Source organism: Cupressus sempervirens, chromosome 5 (genome assembly GCF_028749045.1).
Source record: "Cupressus sempervirens isolate cs-2001-9-10 chromosome 5, ASM2874904v1, whole genome shotgun sequence".
Lineage (NCBI taxonomy): Eukaryota > Viridiplantae > Streptophyta > Pinopsida > Cupressales > Cupressaceae > Cupressus > Cupressus sempervirens.
The window spans coordinates 205,163,727-205,187,866 of record NC_143122.1 but is presented as its reverse complement, the minus strand read 5'-3'; the positions used below and the strand labels follow the sequence as shown (position 1 = coordinate 205,187,866).

General features: G+C 35.6%; 1 protein-coding gene across 2 annotated transcripts in view; it reads right to left on the bottom strand.

Annotated features, from left to right (window-relative positions):
* The window catches only part of LOC149555132 (uncharacterized), a 32,871-nt gene extending 10,465 nt beyond the window's left edge, over positions 1-22,406 (bottom strand). The window contains exons 1-2 of one of the 2 annotated variants that reach the window (XM_089833588.1): positions 21,669-22,406; positions 1,885-2,305 (exon numbers count right to left, since the gene is read on the bottom strand). In XM_089833588.1, coding sequence (XP_089689714.1) covers positions 2,283-2,305; positions 21,669-22,299 — 654 coding nt within the window. In that variant the 5' untranslated portion in view covers positions 22,300-22,406 and the 3' untranslated portion in view covers positions 1,885-2,282. Of the gene's footprint in view, positions 1-1,884; positions 2,306-21,668 lie in introns of those variants that run through there. The other variant, XM_089833589.1, reaches the window with a different exon arrangement.
* Positions 22,407-24,140: the final 1,734 nt, after the last annotated feature.

Genomic DNA, 24,140 nt, shown 5'->3' with positions numbered 1-24,140 from the left:
CATCACTTTGAGAGCCATGAAGTATTTCAAGTTTCTAGCACCTTGCATTCATTATGTGCATGTGTCCCATAATGATAAATTGTCATTCTGAATTATTTCGTGAAGTCTCATTTTGAGAATTGTTCAAAATTGCATTTTGCCTAAGTATCAAACATCAATAGGAAGCCTAGTTTGCAATTGAATATCTTGCACTCGGTTAAATTTCATGACTCACCACTTTTAGAGTGTTTAATATGCATACCAGAGAACCTATATTTCAGCATTTTGATATCTTTTGACTAGGTTTTGAATCCCTCAAAGTTTGTTGTTTATTGTTGTTATGCTAGTGCATTTTTCTCAGAATTTTGGAAAGCTCTATTTGACTAGTTATAATTTTCACCCAATTGTCTAAAATGAAAATATTCCTTTTGCATTGCATTCTAGGGGTCAAAGACTTACTATTTTCTAGATTTGAGTCTATGATGAATATGTTTAACTAGCTTTCAAATGTGATTCCAAATGCAATTTATAAAGTTTTATGCATATCTAAAAGTGCATATTGATCGGTAGCCCCATTCGAGATGTCATAACCTTGAAGCTATGACAAATGAGACCAAATGGATTGTACCACTATGTTCTACTCTAAAAATAATTCAAATGTGCCCATTTTTAAGTCTTAAAAAATTCGTTTGCACACTTTCTAAGGTCCATTCTATTTGTGAAAATCACTTTTGATAGTATTCCCAGTTTGACAATTCTAAGAACCAAATTCACACAGTTGCCAAATTTTTCTAGTTATTCATCATGAACCCTATTGGTAAACATATTGTTCTTTCCAATGTAACTCTTACATGCCCGAACCTATGAGAAACAATTTGATACCAACAGTTGGATAATCTATCATGAGATTGATAGATTTCCCCTAAATTGAAAGGTACAACTCCCTTATCAATGATATTCAATGAATTTGTTTGTTCCTAAACTAATTGGGTATGTTCTTAACCTAAGAATGGAAGAGGAAAACCAAGCCAGCCCTAGACAAAACTAACTCAAGCAAAGAATTCAATTCTACACCTAGCCAACCCCAGTAATTCACACTTCCTATGACTCCCCGACATTGGTAATGCAATGTGATTGTTATGTATGCAAATGTAGTGGAAAATGAAATGAAAGAGACTGTTAAGTAATCCCAATTCTTGTAATAGGAATGTCTGCAAATACTCTAATTTACAATCCATTCATTATTCAACACAAAATGGAAGATGATGCCCAAAACTGAAAATAACAATACTCTGATTGCTAATAATCAAAGGAAAAATAACTAAATGCTCTGATTTAGAATAAAACCCCTATTGCTTTGAACATCACAAATAAGAATACTCGTATTTTATTTGCTCACAACTTATGCGCAATCTATTACAAAAACTCAAACTCTTAACATGCATAATGAAAATGCAAAAAAAAAAAACTAAGTTCCTTCCCCTTCCTCTAGCTCTCTGTCTCTTGCAAAAAAGAAGAACCCCTGCAAATGAAAAGGTTTTACAATAAATACATTCTCCAGCGATCATTTGGTTTCCTCTGATGACTTTTCAATTCTTGTCTCTTTGACTTCTCATCCTTTCCTTTTGAAAATTGATATGTTTATTAACTTTTAAAGTTGATAATAATATATATTAACATATTTAAATTATATTTTAACAATTGACATTTAAATATGTTAAATCAATATCAAAATCTTTCCTTTGTTGAGCAGACAACAAAATAAATACTACTGCCAAGTAAAAATGAGTCATTTTTCGTGGGGTGTATCTTTTTATTCCACCATTGGATTGAGCTCATTTCTAGATATGTTCTTCCAAACTTAGTTATCTTCATCCTGACTGGAGCGATCGAAAAAATAATCAATGAGTCAAAAGATATGAATTTCTAAATTCTGCTCTATATGACTGCTACAAAATCAGAATTAATAAAATAAAGTTTCTAGCCATTCTTCTTTCAATGCTCTATAATCCATGTCTTCAATCTGCAAAAATATTATCTTGCATGCTTACAATGTTAATTCTCTACTGAAATTTGGGAGAAATTCTCTAGAACGCTTAGAGTGGAAATCTAATTTTGGTCTTCTCCTTTTTGTGGAAAATTGAACTTTGACTGTGAAAGGCGCAATAAAAAATGAATTTTCCATTTATATGTAGTGGGCACCATTTTGATGTAGATTGATTAACAAATTGTTTTTCTGGAGTGATCTTGATGCTAGACCCCATATACCTTCATTGTGGATTGAGATTTTTCCTTTTCTCTCTTCATGTGGAAAATTGGACTTTGCCTACAAAAGTCGTAGTGAAAAATGAATTTTCAGCTATGCATTTTTCCTTTTGTTGGAAAATGAAATATTTGCTTCTCCAATGGAAAATTAAAAAATGACTACGAAAGGCAAAACAGAAAATGAATTTTCCATTACACATTTTTCCTTTGGTGGAAAATGAAACATTTTCTTCTCTAATGGAAAATTTGAAAATGACTGTGAAAGTCGCAGTGGAAAATGAGTTTTCCACTACACTTCATTTTTCTTTTGGTGGAAAATCCCAAGTTGACTACTCCATTGTGGAAAATTAGAAAATGACTAGGAAAGTCACAGTGGAAAATGAGTTTTCCACTACAGTTCATTTTTCCTTTGGTGGAAAATCTCAAGTTGACTACTCCATTGCAGAAAATTCAAAAATTGCTTCTCCATGGTGGAAAAATGATCTTTGACTTCTATTTGCTTCCACATTTGTATATCTGGACCCATAAATAATTCAATCCTTCATAGAAACTTTGTTAAGCATACTGGGAACAATTTTTGAGAAATTCTTTATGGGAGGCAACTTTAAAAGTTTTTAAAATGGTGTACTGAAAGTGCACCTACAAACCCAAATCATAGATTTATACTCTCAACATGACAATAAACTAATGCACCAATTTCTATGTCTCCAAGTGTCTGTTTGAACTATTTTTAAAGCCAAAATAAAACATACTATTTTTTTTGACATGTTTGTTTGCTGGTAGTTTCAAGTGAGCAACTTTGACAGTCAATATCTTTTGACCAAGATGTTGTCATGACAAAAAATTTGACAAGATACAGGAATGTGGAACAAAGAATCAGTATGCATATTTTCAAGGTCAAATTGTTTGATTCAATCAATTTTTAGAGCCTACTCATAGGCCTTCCTATCAGAAAATCACATTATGAAAGAAGGGGTAAAATAACTTTTTCAATGTTGTAATAGTGATTGAATTTGAATCTAGTCAATGTTAGGTGATTAGTTGATAAGTTAAGGATTTGGTGTTTCAGTTTGAATTTTTTTTAGCCAAACCCACTTTGGGGTCCAACTGATGTCACCAAATTTATATGGCACTTAGAAGATTGGGTGTGATTATAGTGATGAAAGTGCAACTTAAGGTTAACACCATTCTCAGTCAATAAAACTTTTCAAGGGACCATTTTCAAAAGTTTACTATGGGCCCTCTTTACAAAATTGACATATATCATTTGTTTAGGATCAAATCAATATACGAGATTAATAAATGACATAAAGAGGAAATGATCCTTAGGTTGGCATAGTTCTTCCTATTGAGCCATCATGTACTAAAGAATAAGGGATTCAATTTTTCAATCATATCCACATCTGAACTCTTAAATTATGTATGGGAAATATGATAGTGTTTTCGAATTTGATATGGGAGATCATCTTGTTATGGGAAAAGGTTGTTGGGCACAACTCCTTTATATCATGAGCATCATCCTTAAATGAAAAAATGGTACTAGATGGTAGCTATGTGAGTGAATATTGAGCTACATGTTTGATAAGAGCTTGTCAAAAGTCAAAGACTACGATGCCCACACATCTAAAGTCTACTCCATCCTATAGATGCCTCAAATACTACCAAACACCATTCTCATAAGAAAAGGGTTAGAACTCTATGAAGGACATAAAAAGGTGACTCCTAATGCTTTTGAAATTGAAATTGCCAATTCTGAGTGGGTCTATGCATTTAATAGACAATGCATATTTCCAAGTTCTTCCTTGACAAAGATAGATATGGGAAATGAAGTGCTTGAGACCTTTTACCTTGAGAGGTTTTTCCTTAACCATGCTTGGAGTGCACTATGATTGCTAGAGGCATCAATGTGAATATTGTTGTAGGATCATGTTGTTGTTAAGGACCAACTTGACCAATGTGAAAAATTTTGTTATGACTTTCTTCACAATCTGTTCACAAATGCACAAGAATGAACACCAGTGTTTAACTTTTCATAAGAGAGACTAGGAATCATCGAGTTTTGACATGGCTTCAATGTGTGATTTATTGAAATCATGTAAAGTTAAGGCCATGAGAGGAAGATGGGATCATTATTTCGTGCCCAAATGTGCCAGTAATCTTTAGTAGTTACAAAATTTGTATGAATAAGTCCATGCCAATTCTATTGGAGAGAGGTCAAAGGAAGCAAGAAACATTAACCTTTCACTTCACAACTTGAGAATTTGTTAGAAATTCTCGCTGAAGTTTCACAAACAGGGAAACAGATATATTCTTCCCAAGAGTGAAGTGAAATTGTGATCTCTGCCATTTTGAGAAATCGTTTTCCCAACCTGCCAAGTGAGCCTCCAAGTATAAAAGGTAGATGGAAAGTCGTTGGTGAAGGATTATGTGGAGTTGCGCCTAGGAGATGAGGTAGACGATCTCCCATTTTCCTGAGAACAGAGTGTGCTTTCATGGGTAAATGAAATCTCCGAATGTTTAATAGCGAGAAACACATGGATCAGGTAGCGGTATGTCTGAAGGGAGGGAATATGGAATCCTATTTTGCGCTAATATCTATTCATTGTAGATATGTTTCCTCTTTCTTAATAAATGGTCAGGGCTTAGCATTTACAATACGTTGATTCATTGGTCATTTTTTCCATGACCATGTAATAAAATGGTTGCCGATTGGCTGAACTTAAAGAGTAATTAGTTTTGACCGTCTAAAGAATTCACCAGATAGTTTTGACCGCCTAAAGAATTCACCAGGGATCTGCATAAAGAGAGGTCTTGACCCGCATACCTATCACTCATAACTCATAGTGCTAGTGCTAAGAACATATATCTCAACTGATAAGTTGGAAGTTGTGTTCATCTAATGAGGCTTGTGAAAGCATCGTCGGGCCATTGGGATGTTTTCTTTCAAATATACCAGAGGTGTCATCGATCTGCAAGTTGTGCATAAGTTTTCTTTGTGGAAAGAGTGTTATCTTTTATCCCACATTGAAAGTGGTAGAGTCCTTTTAACCTTTTAAGTACTCCAACGTTTCAAACCGAAATTTTAAGGCTTGCCCTTATAGATAAATTGAAACATGCAGGTGGGGCCGAAAGAGGTTGATTTAAGCATGACAAAGTAAATTTTAGTCCAACATAGCATTGATAAGATCATGATGTGGTGACAGGAGAATTAATTACAATGCGACAAGTGACAGCTAAGCAACCAATTAGATTTTGGCATGTGGCACCAAGTGAAAAAAATGGAAAAGTGACACATGGCAGTCATTCCCAAGCCTGGTAGAGATTTTGAGGTGCTGATGTGGCAGGTTCAACATGTGGCAAGCTATCGTTCATCAGTGCATTGTCACAAAATTGGTGACAAATGTTGATTCAATTGTGAAGAACCTCCTTATAGCAATATCGTGAGAATGCTCGAAATAACAGAATACAAAGTGATAGCAGAACTCAGAATGAATCTACTGATCGCAGGCCACTTCGAGGGGGTAACCTCCTTTGAGCAAGCTCAATACAATAAATTCGTCCGTGCCCATCAAGGGCCTCAACCTATTCTTATATACTGGGTACGATCTAGAAAAGTAATACTACCTATGCATGTGGGATAATAAAATATACTCACGGGACGACTTACAAAGCATATGCGTCCAACAACACTACTCTAACAAAATAAACAGAAGGAACACACAGGTTCCTAACATCCCCTCTCCCTTAGAAAAAAGCTTTGTCCTCAAAGCTTAAGGTGTGGAAATTGTTGTTGAATCTGAAGAAGGGGTTCCCAGGTAGCATCCTCTGGTTGCATGCCATGCCACTGAATCAAGACCTCAGAGATGGAGCGAGAGCGAAGCTGGCGAGTGCGCTGGTCAATGATTGCCACCGGCTCCAGGATAATGGATCCTTCCGTATCCATTTCAGGGAGAGTAGTTTGTGCTCTGACAGTGGTACCCAGAACTTTCTTTAGACAAGAAACATGAAAGACTGGATGAATGCGGGAAGAAGGAGGAAGTTCCAGTTTATAAGCAACTAAACCAATCTTCTGTAGAACCTTATAAGGCCCATAAAATTTTGGGGCCAGCTTATGACGCCCTTTCAGCTTTAGGGAGGATTGTTTGTATGGCTGTAGACGAAGAAAAACCATATCCCCAACTTGAAATGAGCGCTCAGAACGGTGTTGATCTGCTGGCTGTTTCATCCGATTACGGGCCATGTGAAGATTATCCTGTAAGGTACGAAGAATCTGATCCCTGCTGCGGAGAACTATGTCAACTGCCTGGACTGGTGAGCTGTTGGGAGTGTAGGGAAGGAGCACTGGAGGTGCCTGACCATAGACTGCTTCATATGGAGTCATTTTAGAGGCAGTGTGGTAAGAGGTATTGTACCACCATTCAGCTAAAGGGAGCCACTTGGCCCACTGATGTTGCTGTTCGGAAGTGAAGCAACGAAGATAAGTTTCGAAGCATTTATTGACAATTTCAGTTTGACCATCAGTTTGTGGGTGATAGCCCGAACTCATCTTCAGTTTGGTGCCAGTTTTCTGAAACAGTTCAGTCCAAAAATGACTGGTAAAAGTTGCATCACGATCAGAGACAATGGAAGAAGGGAGTCCATGAAGACGAAATATCTGATCCATGAAGATTTGTGCAACAGAGGAGGCAGTATAGGGGTGGCTGAGGGCACAAAAATGACTATATTTCGAGAGACGATCAACCACAACCAAGATCACTTTCTTGCCACCGGATTTAGGAAGCCCTTCAATGAAATTCATAGAAATATCAGTCCAAATCCGTGTAGGGATGGGCAATGGTTCGAGCAAGCCAGGAAGGAGGGTCGTTTCACCCTTGTGGCGTTGGCAAGTATCACATTCAGCCACCATCTGTTGAATCGTCTGTTTCATCCCTTTCCAAAAGAAGTTTCTCCTTGCTCGCTCATAAGTTTTGAGGAAGCCTGAGTGCCCTGCTGAAGGAGAAGCATGGAGTTCATAAAAAATAGCCTGATGTAGAGCTGGGTTCTGAGGAAGCACGAGCCGACCCTTGTATCGAAGAGAAGCACCATCCCAAGAGTAATGTGGTATAGCAGAAGGATTATTGGCTAGCTGGTAGATGATTTGAGATAAAGAAGAGTCACTGTCATAGCCCTGCTGAACAGACGCTAACCAATTGGGAATGGGCATAGAAATAGCGAAAAGGGAAGCTTGATTATCAAATGTGCGAGAAAGAGCATCTGCCACAATATTCTCCTTACCCTTCTTGTAGGTGATCTCATAATCATACCCCATGAGTTTGCTAACCCATTTCTGTTGTGTAGGAGAGGATACCCATTGTTCCAGGAAGTATTTCAGACTTTGGTGATCGGTTCTGATGCAAAAATGACTCCCTAAGAGGTATGGTCGCCACTTCTGTACAGCATGCAAAATAGCCATCATTTCTTTTTCATAAGTAGAGAGGGCTAGATTCTTACCAGAGAGGGCTTTGCTAGTGAACGCAATAGGATGGTCATCTTGCAGGAGAACAGCACCCAATCCATTGCCGCAAGCATCACTCTCAATAGTGAAGGGTTTGGAAAAATCTGGCATCGCGAGAACAGGTGTACTGCACATAGCCTGTTTCAGTTGTTCAAATGCAGTCTCAGCAACAGGGGTCCAGGAGAAGGCATCCTTTTTTAACAGAGCTGTCAATGGTGCTGCAATTTTCCCGTAATCTTTGACAAACTTGTGGTAGTAGCCAGTCAACCCCAAAAAACCCCGAAGGCTCTTGAGAGTTTTAGGATGCGGCCAAGTTTTCATGGCATCTATTTTTGTAGGATCAACCCGCACTCCATGGTGTGCAACAATATGCCTGAGATACTCCACTTCCTCCTGGCCAAACACACATTTAGATAGTTTTGCACAGAGTTGATGATCAGAGAGAAGTTGCAAGACAAGCTCCAGATGATGGAGATGCTCAGCCCAAGTTTTGCTATATATGAGGATATCATCAAAGAAGACCAGAATGAATTTCCGGAGGTATGGTCGAAATATGTTATTCATCACTGCCTGAAATGTTGAAGGAGCATTCGTGAGGCCAAAGGGCATGACTAAAAATTCATAGTGACCATCATGTGTGCGGAAGGCAGTTTTAGGTATATCCTCCTCATTAACCCGAATTTGATGATACCCAGAACGAAGATCTAACTTGGAGAAAAAATGAGCCCCATGAAGTTCATCAAGAAGTTCATCAACAACTGGAATGGGAAACTTGTCCTTTATAGTGAGATGATTAAGTGCTCGGAAATCAATGCAGAGTCACCATGACCCATCTTTTTTGCGAACAAGCAGAACTGGAGAAGAAAAGGAACTGGTACTAGGGCGAATAATTCCTTGCTTCAGTAAGTCACGGACAAGTATCTCGATTTCGGTCTTCTGATGAAATGGGTAGCGGTAGGGCCTGATGTTGGGCGGAACACTACCAGGAAGGAGCTGAATACGGTGGTCCTCTGGACGAGAAGGAGGTAATCCCACAGGTTTAGCAAATATACCAGAATACTTGTCCAAAATGTGTTGGAGATAGGCAGGAGTGCTAGAGACTGCTGATGGCTGCATTTGAATGGAATGGAGCTGAGCGATGACACCATGTGAATTCTTCTTAAGAAGTTTTTCCATATGGTGTGAACTGATGATGCTGAGAGACCCTGGTTGTAAGCCTTTCAAAGTGTGTTGGTGCCCCTCGGCTGAAAACTGCATCCAAAGTTCAACAAAATCCCAGAGAATGGGGCCAAGAGTGCGTAACCATTGGGCACCCAAAACCACATCACAGCCACCTAAGGGTAAGGCAAACATGTCAGAGCGCATGTTATAATCTCCAATAGAGAGACGCACATTGCGACATTTCCCTTTACAAGGTAAAGTGCCCCCATTGGCAATCATGACTTCAAAGCTAGAGCAGGGATGGATAAAGCAATCAGCCTGTTTGGCTATTCGTGCATCAATGAAGTTATGAGTGCTACCAGAATCAATGAGTATAGTAAGAGGGATCTTCTTGAAGAAACCCTGGACCCGCATGGTTTGTGGAGTAGTGACTCCTGCCAAAGCATGGACAGATATCTCTGGTGGAGCTTCTGGTGAAGGAGGTTCAGGCTGGTGAGGCTCAACCTCAGCATCCACTGTTTCCTGAGCATCTACATATTCTTCCAGTTCCGGTGGAGAATCCACATCCAAGAGATAGAGCTTTTGCTGAACACATCTATGGCCCCGAGACCATTTCTCATCACAATTATAACAAAGCCCTTTGTCTCGCCTGACTCGCATCTCTGTTTCAGACAAGTGCTTGATCGGAGTAGTTCTGGGAGCTGGTATGACTGGAGGGCTGTGAGAACCTGTATTTTTGAATGGAACAAAATTAGATCTGGAGCGTTGTAGAGCACTAATCTTGTCTTCCGCTAACTTAGCCAACCCAAGGGCTTCCATCATTGTAGTAGGTCGAAACATTTTGACTTCTGAGCGAAGTGCATCCTTCAGACCACTGACAAAACAACTACGGAAGAATTCATCAGACAAGCCCTCTGTGTGATTAGCTAATTTTTCAAACTCTGTCTGGTATTCTCTTACAGTGCCTGTTTGACGTAGTTTAGTGAGTGCTCCTGTGAAATCATCAAAGGAACTAGGGCCAAAGCGCTCCAAAATGAGGGTGCACAATTCTCTCCACGTTGGGCCTACATTAGCCTTGATGTACCAACGGAACCATTGAAGAGCTTCATGTTCCAAATGAAAAGATGCAAGGGGGACTTTGTGGTTATCCAAAGTATTATGCAAGCTGAAATACTGCTCTGCCCTATAGATCCATCCAGTCGGATCAGAACCATCGAAGCGTGGAAAATCAAGCTTTGGTCCACGGAAATTGCCAGAAGAGGACCCAGTATCTCCTGAATGGTTTCGGCTCAGGGCTGACTGCTGAAAGTTAAGACCCAGAATTTTGTCATCCAGATCTTGAAGTTTGGTTTTGAGGGATGCAATTTCCTCTTCCATGATTTTTGCTCCTGCACGCATAACAACCATAAAACAAGGTTTTTTTTTTTTTTTTTTTTTTTTTTGGAATGGGTAGAAGATGAGAAACAAAAACTTTTTTAGTTACGGCAAACTTGGATTTGGGGAAAACTCATATAGGAAATGGGTGTTCGACGGGTGGTGGGAGACTATCTGGGGACAAGGGAAAAAGAAAAATGAGGGTTTCAAGGGTAGGGAGGCAAAATGAGGCGAACAGTCCAAGAGGGATAAGGGAGCAAAATGAGGAATTGAATCTTGTGGCTCAGTTTGGTGGCGATTGGATGAGAGGTGAAAAAGATAGGGCAAACCCTAAAATTAGATAAATGAGGAATTTAGGGCTTTGATATGTAAAATTTGGGGTTGGGTCGCCAAGGAAGGAAGTATGCGAAATGATATTGCAGACGTTCTGCGGAAGTATGAGCAGAAACAGAAGGCAAACAAGGAAGCTACGACTAAAAAATAGAAAAATTTTTACTCTTTGTTTTTTTTTTTTTGAACAGTCGACTTAAAAAAATTCACTCACAGACAGAACAACTGAAAAGAGTTATTGCAATAACAAGAGATATTAGAAGTGAGAGGAACCTGAAGGCCACAACAGAAAAAAAAATTTGATGTAATTTCCACCCAGCGAGCCCAAGAGAGTGCTCTGATACCAGATGTGAAGAACCTCCTTATAGCAATATCGTGAGAATGCTCGAAATAACAGAATACAAAGTGATAGCAGAACTCAGAATGAATCTACTGATCGCAGGCCACTTCGAGGGGGTAACCTCCTTTGAGCAAGCTCAATACAATAAATTCGTCCGTGCCCATCAAGGGCCTCAACCTATTCTTATATACTGGGTACGATCTAGAAAAGTAATACTACCTATGCATGTGGGATAATAAAATATACTCACGGGACGACTTACAAAGCATATGCGTCCAACAACACTACTCTAACAAAATAAACAGAAGGAACACACAGGTTCCTAACATCAACATGCAAAAATGTGACGATGACATGTGGCAAGGTCATGATGTGGCACTTGTGATGTGGCAAGGACAATGAGGCATGGTGACATGGCAAGAAAGACATGTGGTGTGATGTCACATTCTCATAAAATACATCGTAGTTGTTGACTCTACATGCAAAAATATGATAGCACAACATGTGGCAAAGATGATGACGTGGTAACATGTAGATTGACGCACCAGATCGTGCCACTTGGAAAAAATTCATGGTTCTCACAATGTTGCAAAATAAGGATGCTTGAATGTTAGCTAAAGTGAAAATGCAATGACCAATGAGAAGATGACATGTGGTAGTGTGTCAAAAGTTAGTGAGCAGTCAGTAGATGAATCAGATGGCGACACATGCTAATGATGTGGTGAGAGCTTAGTGAGGACGCTAACTAGATAGGTGACTGTGTAAGCATGGACCAATCATATCATGACACATGTCAAATGGGTGGTCAACCAAGTTTGACCCAAACTAAAAAGGGAGGGAAAGTTGAAAAATTTAGGAAACAATTTTTTTTTATTCATTTTCTAGGTTTGAGCGTGCATATAATTTTAAATCAGACTAGTTGTGTTCTAAAACTTTGACTTTAGCATAAATAGAAAATATTTGTATAAATTAGGACTAAGAACCATTTTAAACATGGAGTTTTTCTGTTCTCCCTATACATGTCCTAGAGGTCAAAGTATGACTATCATATACCAACGAAAAGGTCTTAGAATGAACCTTGTAGTTTTTGCATTTTTTTTGCACAGGAGGCCATTGGTAACAATTCTACAAGGTTTTGTCTGAGGTACTCAAATTTTAGCAGCATTCTAGTATGGGCAGTTCACTTTCAATTTGTGGTATAAAGACGAAGTGGTTAGCTACCAAATTTGGAGAGGACCTTAGTAGAAGTGATATTTTGCTTCCAAATTAATTGGCCAAGGATTTTGTAATCATTTTATTCTAGATTTGATGTTCTATCATAAATGGTCTTTTCTCATCTTTGTTGAAAGATATTTTCAGTTTGTTGAAAGCAACGATGGGATTTGATCTATTTTTCAATTCTAGAGAGAAGAAAGAGGCTTTGCATCATCAATGGTGGAAGGTTCAAGTGGATGAGTGTCAATTCCATATTAGATCTAGGATTTCCCCTCTTCTATATCTTTCTTTCTTCTCTCATTCTCTAGGATTGTATGTTGTATGTTCTAGACTATTGAGCAGAGCTTTGGTTGTGACACCACCATTTTTACTCAACATTTCTCTCTTATATATGAACAAAATTTGATGGATTTTTATGTACAATTATGATCTATTTAGTTGTTTTATGAGTTATTTACATGCATCTTGAATGTATTATTTCAGAGAAACGAATACAAAGAACAACAAACTCTTTAGTTTCATTCTAATTCTCATCTCCTCTATCTGTTATGTGCAATGTTTTGTGATTTAAGAAGAAAGGGTTTAAACCTATTTGCAGCTCCTTAAAGTTGTATGTCTCAATATAATTTTCTATTGGAATAAAGAGCTAAGTAAATTCTTGATATATTTGATAGGTTGCATGTTCCATGAGAAGGATATCTAGTAAGTATGAGGGCTTTTATGAACACTGATGTCTGATTCACAAAGTGCAAGAATAGATCTGATACATTGATGTATGAGATATGTCACTGATATCATGGTTTTATATTTGTGATTTGTGGAATTGCCCAATAGATAAGACACTGGTTAGCCATAGGATCAACATGTTCTTGTTGTTGCATATATGGGTTTTGCTGATATCAATCTTTAATCAACTATCCTTTTCCCTTTCTATTTAGGAGCTGAAAGGATACCCTCACTAAGCTTGTGGATTTCATAGATTTTGCAATTTGCTAATGCATGCCTTTGTCATTGCATAAGTATATGAGAAATTAGCATTTTATCTACTTTGTATAGATTCAGATGTATGTTTTAGGTACTGGTACCATATAAATGAATATAAGGTCTACTTGCCTCGGTCTTGCAAAGACTGAAGTAGAAGAAGGTTTTTTCCTTATCCTTGGCCATGGTGTCTAAGTATATATGTTGAACATGGAAATTAGCTACCCCTAGATGTATTTTTTACTCTCATCAGGTTATTCAAAAGTTGTTAATTTAGGAGCCAACAATAACAACTTAGACTTTGTCAAATCAATAATTCAAAATTAGCTCGACTTCATCATCTGTACTTCCTTCTCTTCATCTTGCTATATCATTTTAACTCTTCATCTTCCTCTCTTCCTCTCCTTATCTACACCTCTCATTTTTTAATTCCCATATCTCTCTATCTTTACCTATTCCAGGGTTAACTTTAAGAAAGCCACCTCCAAATAAAGAAATCAAATATTGGTGAATCTTTCATTATTTTGGAAAAATGAAATTATTTCTATTGGCGAATCTCTCAATTTTTTATTCTAAATATGATTAATATTGGCGATTATTTTTGAATCATAATTTTTTTTGTATAAAATATTGATGAATCTCAATAATAATAGGAAGTTCATTAATCCCCATGTAATATTACAAATCAAAATTGAACATTTTTTTACCTTGTGGAATATTATGAGAATCATTACATATACTTTAAATCAATAGTGAAAAATAAATATTGGTGATATATACCTAAAGTAACTAATAATTATGATAATTATTGGTCAGTTCAAATTAATTTCTCCAATAATATATTATATTTAGGTCACTCAAATGTATTCGTGTAATGAATATTGTCGCAAATATTTGAATTTAAATTTTTTAATAAAATAAATTATTGAGTGATTTTAAATACTCTATAACTGAATTTTATAAAACTATGGCGATTTAGGTTGTATCAAATCTTAAATTATTAGCCAAATTACTAGCCAAAAAATTCTAAAATTAGCCAATTTACAAATATTAGCCACTAAATTATACCCTAACCTATTCTATTACCTCTCTTTATCAATTTTCCTCTATCTTCCTCACCACTCCACCTCTATATACTACTTCATTATGTTTTCATCTTTATCTCCCTCCAGACTTATATGTTTACACCTCCCTCCCTCCCCGCCGCCCCCCCCCCCCCCCCCCCCCTCTCTCTCTCTCTCTCTCTCTCTCTCTCTCTCTCTAAATAATGAGTAACATCCACCTATTTTTGCTAGTTTTTTCCAATTAAGCATAGGCCATCTAGAATATTTCTCACTCAACCTATTTTGCCATACATTTACTCTAATTGCACATTGGTGACCTTGAATCTTCTTCAATAGTTTTTACATATATATTTTTAAATATATTTGATTTGATTTGTAATTTTGAAAGGAGTCATTTTGGTCAACCATAACATAGGTCGCATTCATTTTAATAATCAAATATGTTGAATGAATATGGTGTTTCCCTAGCTACACTATTATATCAAGATAACAATCTAGTCAATCAATAAATATTTCATATCTTTATTATATGATTCTTCTTAAGGATATTTAACCATATGAATTATCAGTGTTACTTTCTATTGGGTACGTCATTAAACTATCATTAAGAATTTAGTTAAACTAATTGAGATTGAAGTTAATTGATAGTATAATATGATACTATGATATATCACAAAAGAACTCAAAATTTCTATTGATCATCAAATTTATAATTTTTTATTGTAGATTTTAATGCACTTGAAAGTTGAAGGGACATAAATTATATGATTTTTTAATCTAATAAAGGAACGCAATAAATTTAAGAAAATAAGGAAATAACTATTATAAAAAAATAATTTATATATCTACCAATATTTTTGATTCATTTACACTGAAAGAAAAAGCTATATTATATGTAGCAAGACAATTTTATCATAGTTGTCTATTATCTAAAGGGAATTTTCCTTGCTTCATAGTTTCAATATTCAACAAATATTTCCATCTTGCTAATTTTCACTTTGTTGTTTGTTAGTGTTAAAAAATTTCAAATAATTATAGATAATTTGTGTTTCTAAATATGTTATTACTCTAAATCTCTTTCCACTTATTTATTAAATAAGAGATTTTTTTTTTTATAACTCCAAATATTTACTAGCAAGAAACACATGGATAGATAGCGCTATGTCTGAAAGGAAAGAATATGGAATCCTATTTTGTGCTAATATCTATTCATTACAAATACATTTATCTTTCTTAATAAATGGTCAGGGCTTAACATTTACAATATGTTGATTCATTGACCATTTTTTCCATGATCATGTAATAAAATGGTTGTAGATTGGCTAAACTTAAAGAGTAATTAGTTTTGACCACCTAAAGAATTCACGAGGGATTCGTGTAAAGAGAGGTCTTGATCCACATACCTATCACTCATAAATCAGAGTGTTGGTGCTAGGAACATATATCTCAGTTCATAAGTTGGAAGCTGTGTTCATCTAATGAGGCTTGTGAAAGCATTGTCACACCATTGGAATGTTTTCTTTCAAATATAACAGAGGTATCATCGATCTGAAAGTCATGCATAAGTTTTCTTTGTGGAGAGAGTGTTATATTTTATCCCACATTGATAGTGCTAGATTCCTTTTTACCTTTTAAGTACTACAACATTTTAGATAGAAATATTTTAAGGCTTTCCCTTATAGACAAAGTGAAGAACACTGGTGGGGCTAATGGAGGTCGATTTGAGAATGACAAAGTAAATTTTAATCCAACGTGGCACTAACAAGATGATGATGTGGTGATAGGAGGATTAATTACAGTGTGATAAGTGGTAGCTAAGCAACCAACTAGATATTGACATGTGGCACTAGGTGGAAAAATGGTAGAGTAGCATGTGGCAATCATTCCTGGGCCTAACACAGATTTTGAGGTGTTGATGTGGCAGGACTCACATGTGGCAAGCTATTATTCATTGTCACATTGTAACAAAATAGGTGGCATATGTTGACTCAGCATGCAATAAGGTGACATGTGGCAAGGTCATGACATGGCACCAATGATGTGGCATACAAAACAAGGCATGGTGACATGGCAAGAGAGACATGTGGTGTGATGTTGCATTCTCACAAAATACATGGCAATTGCTAACTCTGCATGTCAAAATATGACAGTGTGACATGTGGTAGAGATGATGATGTGGCAATATGTAGACTGGCACACCAAACCATGCCACATGGTATAAATTGATGGTTCTCACAATGTCGCAAAATAAAGTTGCTCAAACATTAGCTAAAGTGAAAATGTGACAACCAATGAGAAGATGACATGTGGCAGCATGTCAAAAGTTGGTGAGCAGTTAGCAGACTAAGTAGATGGTGACACATGGCATTGATTTGGTGAGGGCTTAGTGGGGATGTTCACTAGATAGATGATTATGTAATCATGGACCAATCATATCATGACACATGTCAAATGGGTGGTCAACCAAGTTTGACTTGAACTAAAAAGGGAGGAAAAGTTGAAAATTTCAAGGTTTGAGCATGCATATAATTTTAAATCAAACTAGTTATGTTCTAAAATTTTGACTTTAGCATAAATGGAAAATATTTGCATAAATCAGTACTGAGAATCATTCTAAACATGGAGTTCTTTTGGTCACCCTAGGCATGTCCTGGTGGCCAAAGTATGACTATCATATATCGATAGAAAGGTCTCGAAATGAACTTTCAAAATTTTGCATTTTTTTGTGCATAGGAGGCCATTGGTAACAATTATACTAGGTTTTGTTTGAGGTGCTTATATTTTAGAAACAATCTGGCCTGGGCAATTCACTTTTAATTTATGGTCTAACAATGAAGTGGGTAGCTACCAGATTTGGAGAGGACATTAGTAGTAGTGATATTTTGCTTCTAAATTAGTTGGCTAAGAATTTTAGCATCATTTTATTCCAGATCTGATGTTCTATCAGAAAAGGAATTTTCTCATCTCTATTGAAAGATATTTTCAGTTTGTTGAAAGCAATGATAGTATTTGATCCATTTTTTTAGTTCTAGAGAGAAGGAAGAGGCTTTATAACATCAATTATCTAAGATTCAAGTAGACAAATGTTGATTCCAAATCAGATATGGGATTTCCCCTCTTCTTCTATATCTTTCTTTCTTCTCTCATTCTCTAGGTTTGGATGTTGTATGTTCTAGACTATTGAGCAGAGCTCTGGCTATGACACCACCATTTTTCCTTAGCATTTCTCTCTTGTATATGAACAACATTTAATGGAGTTTTATGTATAGTTATGATCTATTCAATTTTTTATGAGTAATTTACATGCATCTTGAATGTATTGTTTCAAAGAAATGAATACAAGGAACAACAAACTCTTTAGTCTCATTCTAATTCTCCTCTCCTATCTTTGTTATGTGCAATGTTTTTTGATTTAGGAACAAAGGGCTTAAACTCGTTTGCAACTCCTTAAAGTTGTATGTCTCAATATGCTTTTCTATCAGAACAAAGAGCTAAGTAAATGCTTGATATATTTGACAGGGTTGAAGATTTCATGAGAAGGATATCTGGATATTAATTATCCTTTTCCCTTTTTGTTTTGGAGCTGAAAGGATGCCCTCACTAAGCTTCTGGATTTCATAGGTTTTGTAATTTTCTAATGCATGCCTTTGTCATTGCATAAGTATAGGAGAAATAAGGGTTTTATCCGTTTTGTACAGATTCAAATGTATGTTTTAGCTACTGGTACCATATAAATGCATATGAGTTCTACTTGCCTAGGTCTTACATAGCCTAAAGTAGAAGAAAGAGTGTGCCTTATACTTGGCCCTAGTGTCTAAGTAGATATGTTGAACATGGAAATTAGCTACCCCTAGATGTATTTGTTCCTATCATTGGGTTATTCAAAAGTTGTTAATTTAGGAGTGAACACTAACAACCTAGACTTTTTCAAATCAATAATTCAAAATTAGCTCTACTTCTTCATCTTTACCTCCTTCTCTTCATCTTACTATATCATTTTAACTCTTCCTCTTCCCCTCTTCCTCACTTCCTCTCCCTATCTCCACCTCTCATTTTTTTATTCCCATATCTCTTTATCTTTGCCTATACTTTTACCTATCTTTATCAATTTTCCTCTATCTTCCTCACCACTCTCCCTCTATGTACTACTTCATTATGTTCTCATCTCCATCTCCCTCTAGACTTGTATGTATACCCCCCCCGCCCCCCCCCCCCCCCTCTCTCTCTCTCTCTCTCTCTCTCTCTCTCTCTCTCTCTCTCTCTCTCTCTCTCCAACAAAAATGATCCATAACCAATAATGAGTAAAATCCACCTATTTTTGCCAATTTTTCCCAGTTAAGCATAAGCTATCTAGAATATTTCTCACTTGACATATTTTGCCATACATTTACTCAATTGCATATTGGTGATCTTGAATCTTGTCCAATAGTTTGTACATATTTTTTTTAATATATTTTATTTGGTTTTTTAATTTTGAAAGGAGTCACTTTGGTCAACCATAACATAGGTCACATTCATTTTTATAATCCAATATGTTTAATGAATATAGTGTTTCCTTAGCTCCACTATTATATCAAGATAACAATCAAGTCAATCAATAAATATTTCATATTTTTATTTGATGATTCTTCTTAAGGATATTTAACCATATGAATTATAAGTGTTACTTTTTATTGAGTACTTCATTAAACTATCATTAAGAATTCAGTTAAACTAATTGAGATTGAAGTTAATTGATAGCATAATATGATACCATGATATATCACGAAAGAACTCAACATTCCTATTGATAATCAAATTTATAATTTATAATTGTAGATTTTAATGCACTTGAAAGTTGAAGGGACATAAACTATATGAGTTTTTAATCTAATAAAAGAAAGCAATAGATTTAAGAAAATTAGGAAATAACTATAATAGAAAATGATATATGTATCTACCAATATTTTTTATTCATGTACATTGAAAGAAAATGCTATATTATATGTAGCAAGACAATTATTTCATAGTTGTCTATTATCTAAAGGAAATTTTCCTTGCTTCATAGTTTCAATGTTCAACAAATATTTCCATCTTGCTAATTTTCACTTTGTTGTTTGTTAGTATTAAAATTTGTCAAATAATTGAAGATAATTTGTGTTTCTAAATATGTTATTACTCTAAATTTTTCTCCACTTATTTATTAAATAAGAGAAATTAAAAAAATAATAATAATGTTTAAAATAATTGAATTTTAAATCATTTTGTTGAATATGTCCAACAATTTCTAAATATAATAATAATTATGTATGTTTTTTATTTAATATAAAGGAAATCAGTGGTAATATAAATTATGATTTGGAGCTCTATAGTGAACGTTTGTGTTTAGAATAATAAAGATAAATAATATAAAGTTTATTTGATGAAATTAATTACGAAATTATAAAAAATATGTTAATATTTTTAAAATATAAATAATATTTTAAAATAATAATGTAAAAAGGATTGATTAAAGCTTCAAAATCTAAAAATAATAATTCGTCATTTTTCACCAAATCTAATCTAGTTTCTACAACATATAATTTTATTATAAAATATGCAAAATTTTGATGTTGGAGAGTTTCTTTGCACACCTTCATCCGCATCAATCTCGAAATATAACTGAAAAGATATCAAAAACCTCTACCATAGTTTTACAATCGTATGATCAGAAAAATATTTGTTTTACAAACAAAATGATAAATCAAATTGGCAATAAAGCGACGCATCACAAGGCAACTTCTTTTCTGGTTTCCTCTTTTATAGGGCAGATAAAAGGCTGGGATACATCTTTAGGACTTTAATAAATAATTAGTTCAAGAATCATAAAATTATTTTGATAAAATGATTTGAGGTCAACAATATAAAGGCTTGCCCGGGCATGGAGGACCTAGTTCCAACGCCAAGTTCCCTTGTGCGTGTGATAATGAATATATGTACAGAAGATTTAATTGTGATGTTTGAGGAAACTTCAGAATTCGAGTCGTCAGATGGAAATGATTGCCATGAATAAGATTTGAGGTCGGTTGATGTGAACCTATTCGAAGACACGCTTGTAGAGTAGCCTGTACAGCCATTGAAGCTGTTGTTTACCATGTCACCCATTTCGTCTACCCTACTACCCGCGTGGATCTGCCTGGAGATCATACACTGCGTAAGGCTGATGATTTGGACATGACTGATTTCGGCATTTACCGTCACCAGACTCATCTTTATGGGCATAAGACTGTTGGATTATCCGAACAATACGGCTAAAGTCTTCTGACGAGAAGCCTATCGACTTAATAAATAAACTTTAATTCAGAACGTACCAAAACAAGAGGAAAGAAAAGTCCATATGAGTAAAGGTGAAAGCTTAAGATCTAAAACTAATTTGGGAGCTTAACAAGGCATATAGCATGTGTAACAAGGCGAAGAAGCTAGGCAATTGACACCAAAGCTTATTTATTTGAATCTTTCTTGCAAAATTAAACAGGTATGAAAGTTAGTAACTATATAGATAAGGAGGAGATAATTTCCACATCAAGTCAAATCCTGATATTGCTATCAGGATTTAACTGTGAGATATCAAGAAAATGAAGCATGGAACAAAATCAACAAAAATCAATAAGAAGAATGGGGGCTAGGTAGAGTTTCTTCTATTGTGTTTTTAATATAGTGCGAGATCCCACAGATTGACGTCGGTGGACTCAGAAAAACAAAAGAGAGAAAAAAGAAAGAAAGAGCATCAATCATGGGTAGGGGCCGACGCAGCACATGCATTCTCAATGATATAACATTATGTTCAATTTAAGGAACCACTGTCAATATATGTGACTACTCATACGATAGGTGTTGTTGGAAGTATTGGGAGGCTTCACATATCTTGAAAACTATGTATTGTGAAGGGGACATAGATAATCAACCAAATTTAATTTTATTGGTTGAAGGTACTTGTAGTTGTAAATGATGCAGAGGCTAGAACTAAAAGGTAATGGAGTGTTGCATAATAGAATATAAGATAATGTATAGTGATTGAAGATGTGCCCAATGAATTTTCTGTTTGTACTTAGGAGTCATCCACCTTCTTTAACTACATTTGATTTGTCTTTAGTTTGTCTGGACTTTCTCGTTTCATTTAAGTGTAATAGATGGGCTGTTTACAAAGTTATTTTACAGTTCAACTAAGTAAAATAAAAATAATTTCTAATATATAAAAATACGTTTTTAAAAAAATATGTTATAATTAGAAGGTCGGAATAAACTTTCAGAGAAACATACAACAAAAGCTATAGGAAGTGAAAGAACCAAATGCTCGTCTATCGATATCTGGGAGCTATTATAAGAGTATAAAAAATTATATTCTTGATTTCAAAAATAAAATAAAAGTTGAAAGAAGTAAGGCAAGGAAGACTGAAGAGCACTTTTATTCATCTTTACTTGGTTTTGTAAGATTGAACAGAGTTACCTGTGTGCCTGTACAAGACCGCGGCATGAAGTGGTGTTTGGCCGTCTGCTCTCTTCATATTGCTGTTGGGAGTCATGGAACGCAGCAATCTCTCAACGATATCTTCATGACCACTCTGGCAAGCTACAAAAAGAGACGTTTCACCCGCACTATTTGGTAATCCAATCAGATCATCTTCATCACGGGAATGCCTCAGTAGTGCCTCAACAACCTCATAACTTCCCCCCTTTGCCGCTTCATGAAGAGCGGTGTTTCCTTCCTCATTTTGAAACTTCAAAAAATTACCGGCCTCTTCATCTCCTCCCATCAGACTGAGGAATTCTTCCACCAATTCATAATGCCCATAAAAAGCTGCGAGGTGAAGTGCACTATTTCCATCTGATTTTTTAGCCCTAACGAATTCACGCCCTGCATCCAAATCTGTCTTGACCTTTTCAAGCAGCTTTCTAATAAATCGCAGATTGCCTCGAGAAACTGCTATATGCAGTGAACTATTCCGTAGAGCAGTAAACTCGTGGAGAATATTGAGCTCTTCAGCAATGAGCCCGTTAAGTTGAAACACATACCCCTGTTCGGCGGCTGTGTGTAGCCGACTGTCCATTCCCGGGAAGAGACGGGGAGACTCACTCATGGAGCTACATCATCCCTGTATAAACTGGTCATGCCAGGAAATAGATGGGCAGATTCACACGTAGCGGTTAAGAATTAGGGTTGGAAATGAAAGAATTAGGGTTGGAAATGAGAGCAATGCAATGAATAAAGATAGGTGAAGTAACAAACTATTAATATGGAAAGGTAAAGTAACAAGTTATTAATAAAATGGATAGCCGTTGCATAAGAGAGGCTGGCATCCAGCCCGTGGATAGCCGTTGCCGAATGGGTGGATGTGACCATGTGGGGTCCACATCCCACTCATCCTCCCCTCTTCTCCAGTGTCACGCAGACGCATGCTACTTCATGATCGAAACACACAAAAAAAGCGGTAAACAAATTTAATTCCAAACTTAAGTTGGAGACTCCAATGTCTTAGGTGGGGCCCTCACGCATCTACTTACCTTAATCCATGCAGCCTTTTTCGGTGTCTCTTCAATGGCACTTAGCAATTGCTTAATGTGTTGTTTAGGATTTAGTTAGTAATTAATTTTTGTAAGTTACTTTTTGTGTAAGGTCATGTTAATTAAGCCATGGGAACATTTTAATAATCAGTTTTGTAGTTTAGCTTATGGCCTAGGTTAGTATAGGGTAAGTAGGATTAGGTATTGGTTAGAATTTTTACATTACCATAAGATTATTAATTAGGATTCTAATTACTATGGTTTGCAATTTATTTCAGTTTTATGTTAATTGTTATATGAGGTTTTTTTAGTAATCTGTTTTGGTGGAAAAGAGATGGGTGATTGCAAGTTAGTTATATGGTGATTAGTATAATTGTTTAGTAGTGAGATCTGTTTTGTTAGTTAAGATTGATATTAGTTGTTGAATGTTTAATGTATATTGTAGTAAATTTATTTATATACTAAATTTAAATAGTATTGTTCAAGTTGTATTAAATTTATATTTGAATCTTAATTAGTTATAGTGCTTCTTTATTAGAAGGTAAGAATGTATGTTAAGAGGCCGACCTTATACAATTAGTAAGTGATGTTATATCTCGTAGATAAGATGTAGGTTGTGAATGTTATAAGGCTAATAACATGTAGGAGGTTATAATCTCTTAATATTCAATTACATGTATGTTCTGAATAAGTGTCTTGCTAAGGAAGTTAGATGAGTGTTCTAAAGGGTTAATATGTTTTATCTTTCTTATGAAAACCTTATAGATTGAACCTCATATAATGAAATCATAATCTAGCGATTTCTTTTTTTTAATATTACTCATGTAATCCCTAACCTAATAGTATAATTTTAAAAACTTAATCAACCTGTGTGAAGTGTTTCTGTAGCACAACAACTTTGGTTTTGAACTAGTGCAGTATGTTTTGATACTAACTCTGCACCTTTATGAAATGTAATTGGAATTCAATTGTTGCCTAAACCTTGAAACAAGGATGAACTATTTTATGTGTACTTTAGCCACACATTTTTTTACCTCTACCCTTATCAATGCTTTTGATCATAAACTAAAAAACCGTAGAACTCTAGTAAACTAATGATGCAACCTCAAGATTAAAACTCAACTTTGTATTGTTGTTATCTTTCTACACCGCGTTCAATGTTAGTATGTAATAACTTAGTTATAATTATCTTTCAATAAAAAAATATTGGTGTGTTTTTGCCCTAATTTTCAAGCATGGCAATATGATATCATAGCCTAGGTTTGTAACACTTGGGCAACAATGGGTCCATGTTAAGTAGGAGTTTATAGGTTACTATACAAAGTAGAGATTTCTCATTGTAGAATTCCAATGAGCTAATTTAATCTTTCTAAACTGTAACAGTGATAAGTAAACCTAAGTTAAACTTAAAATTGGC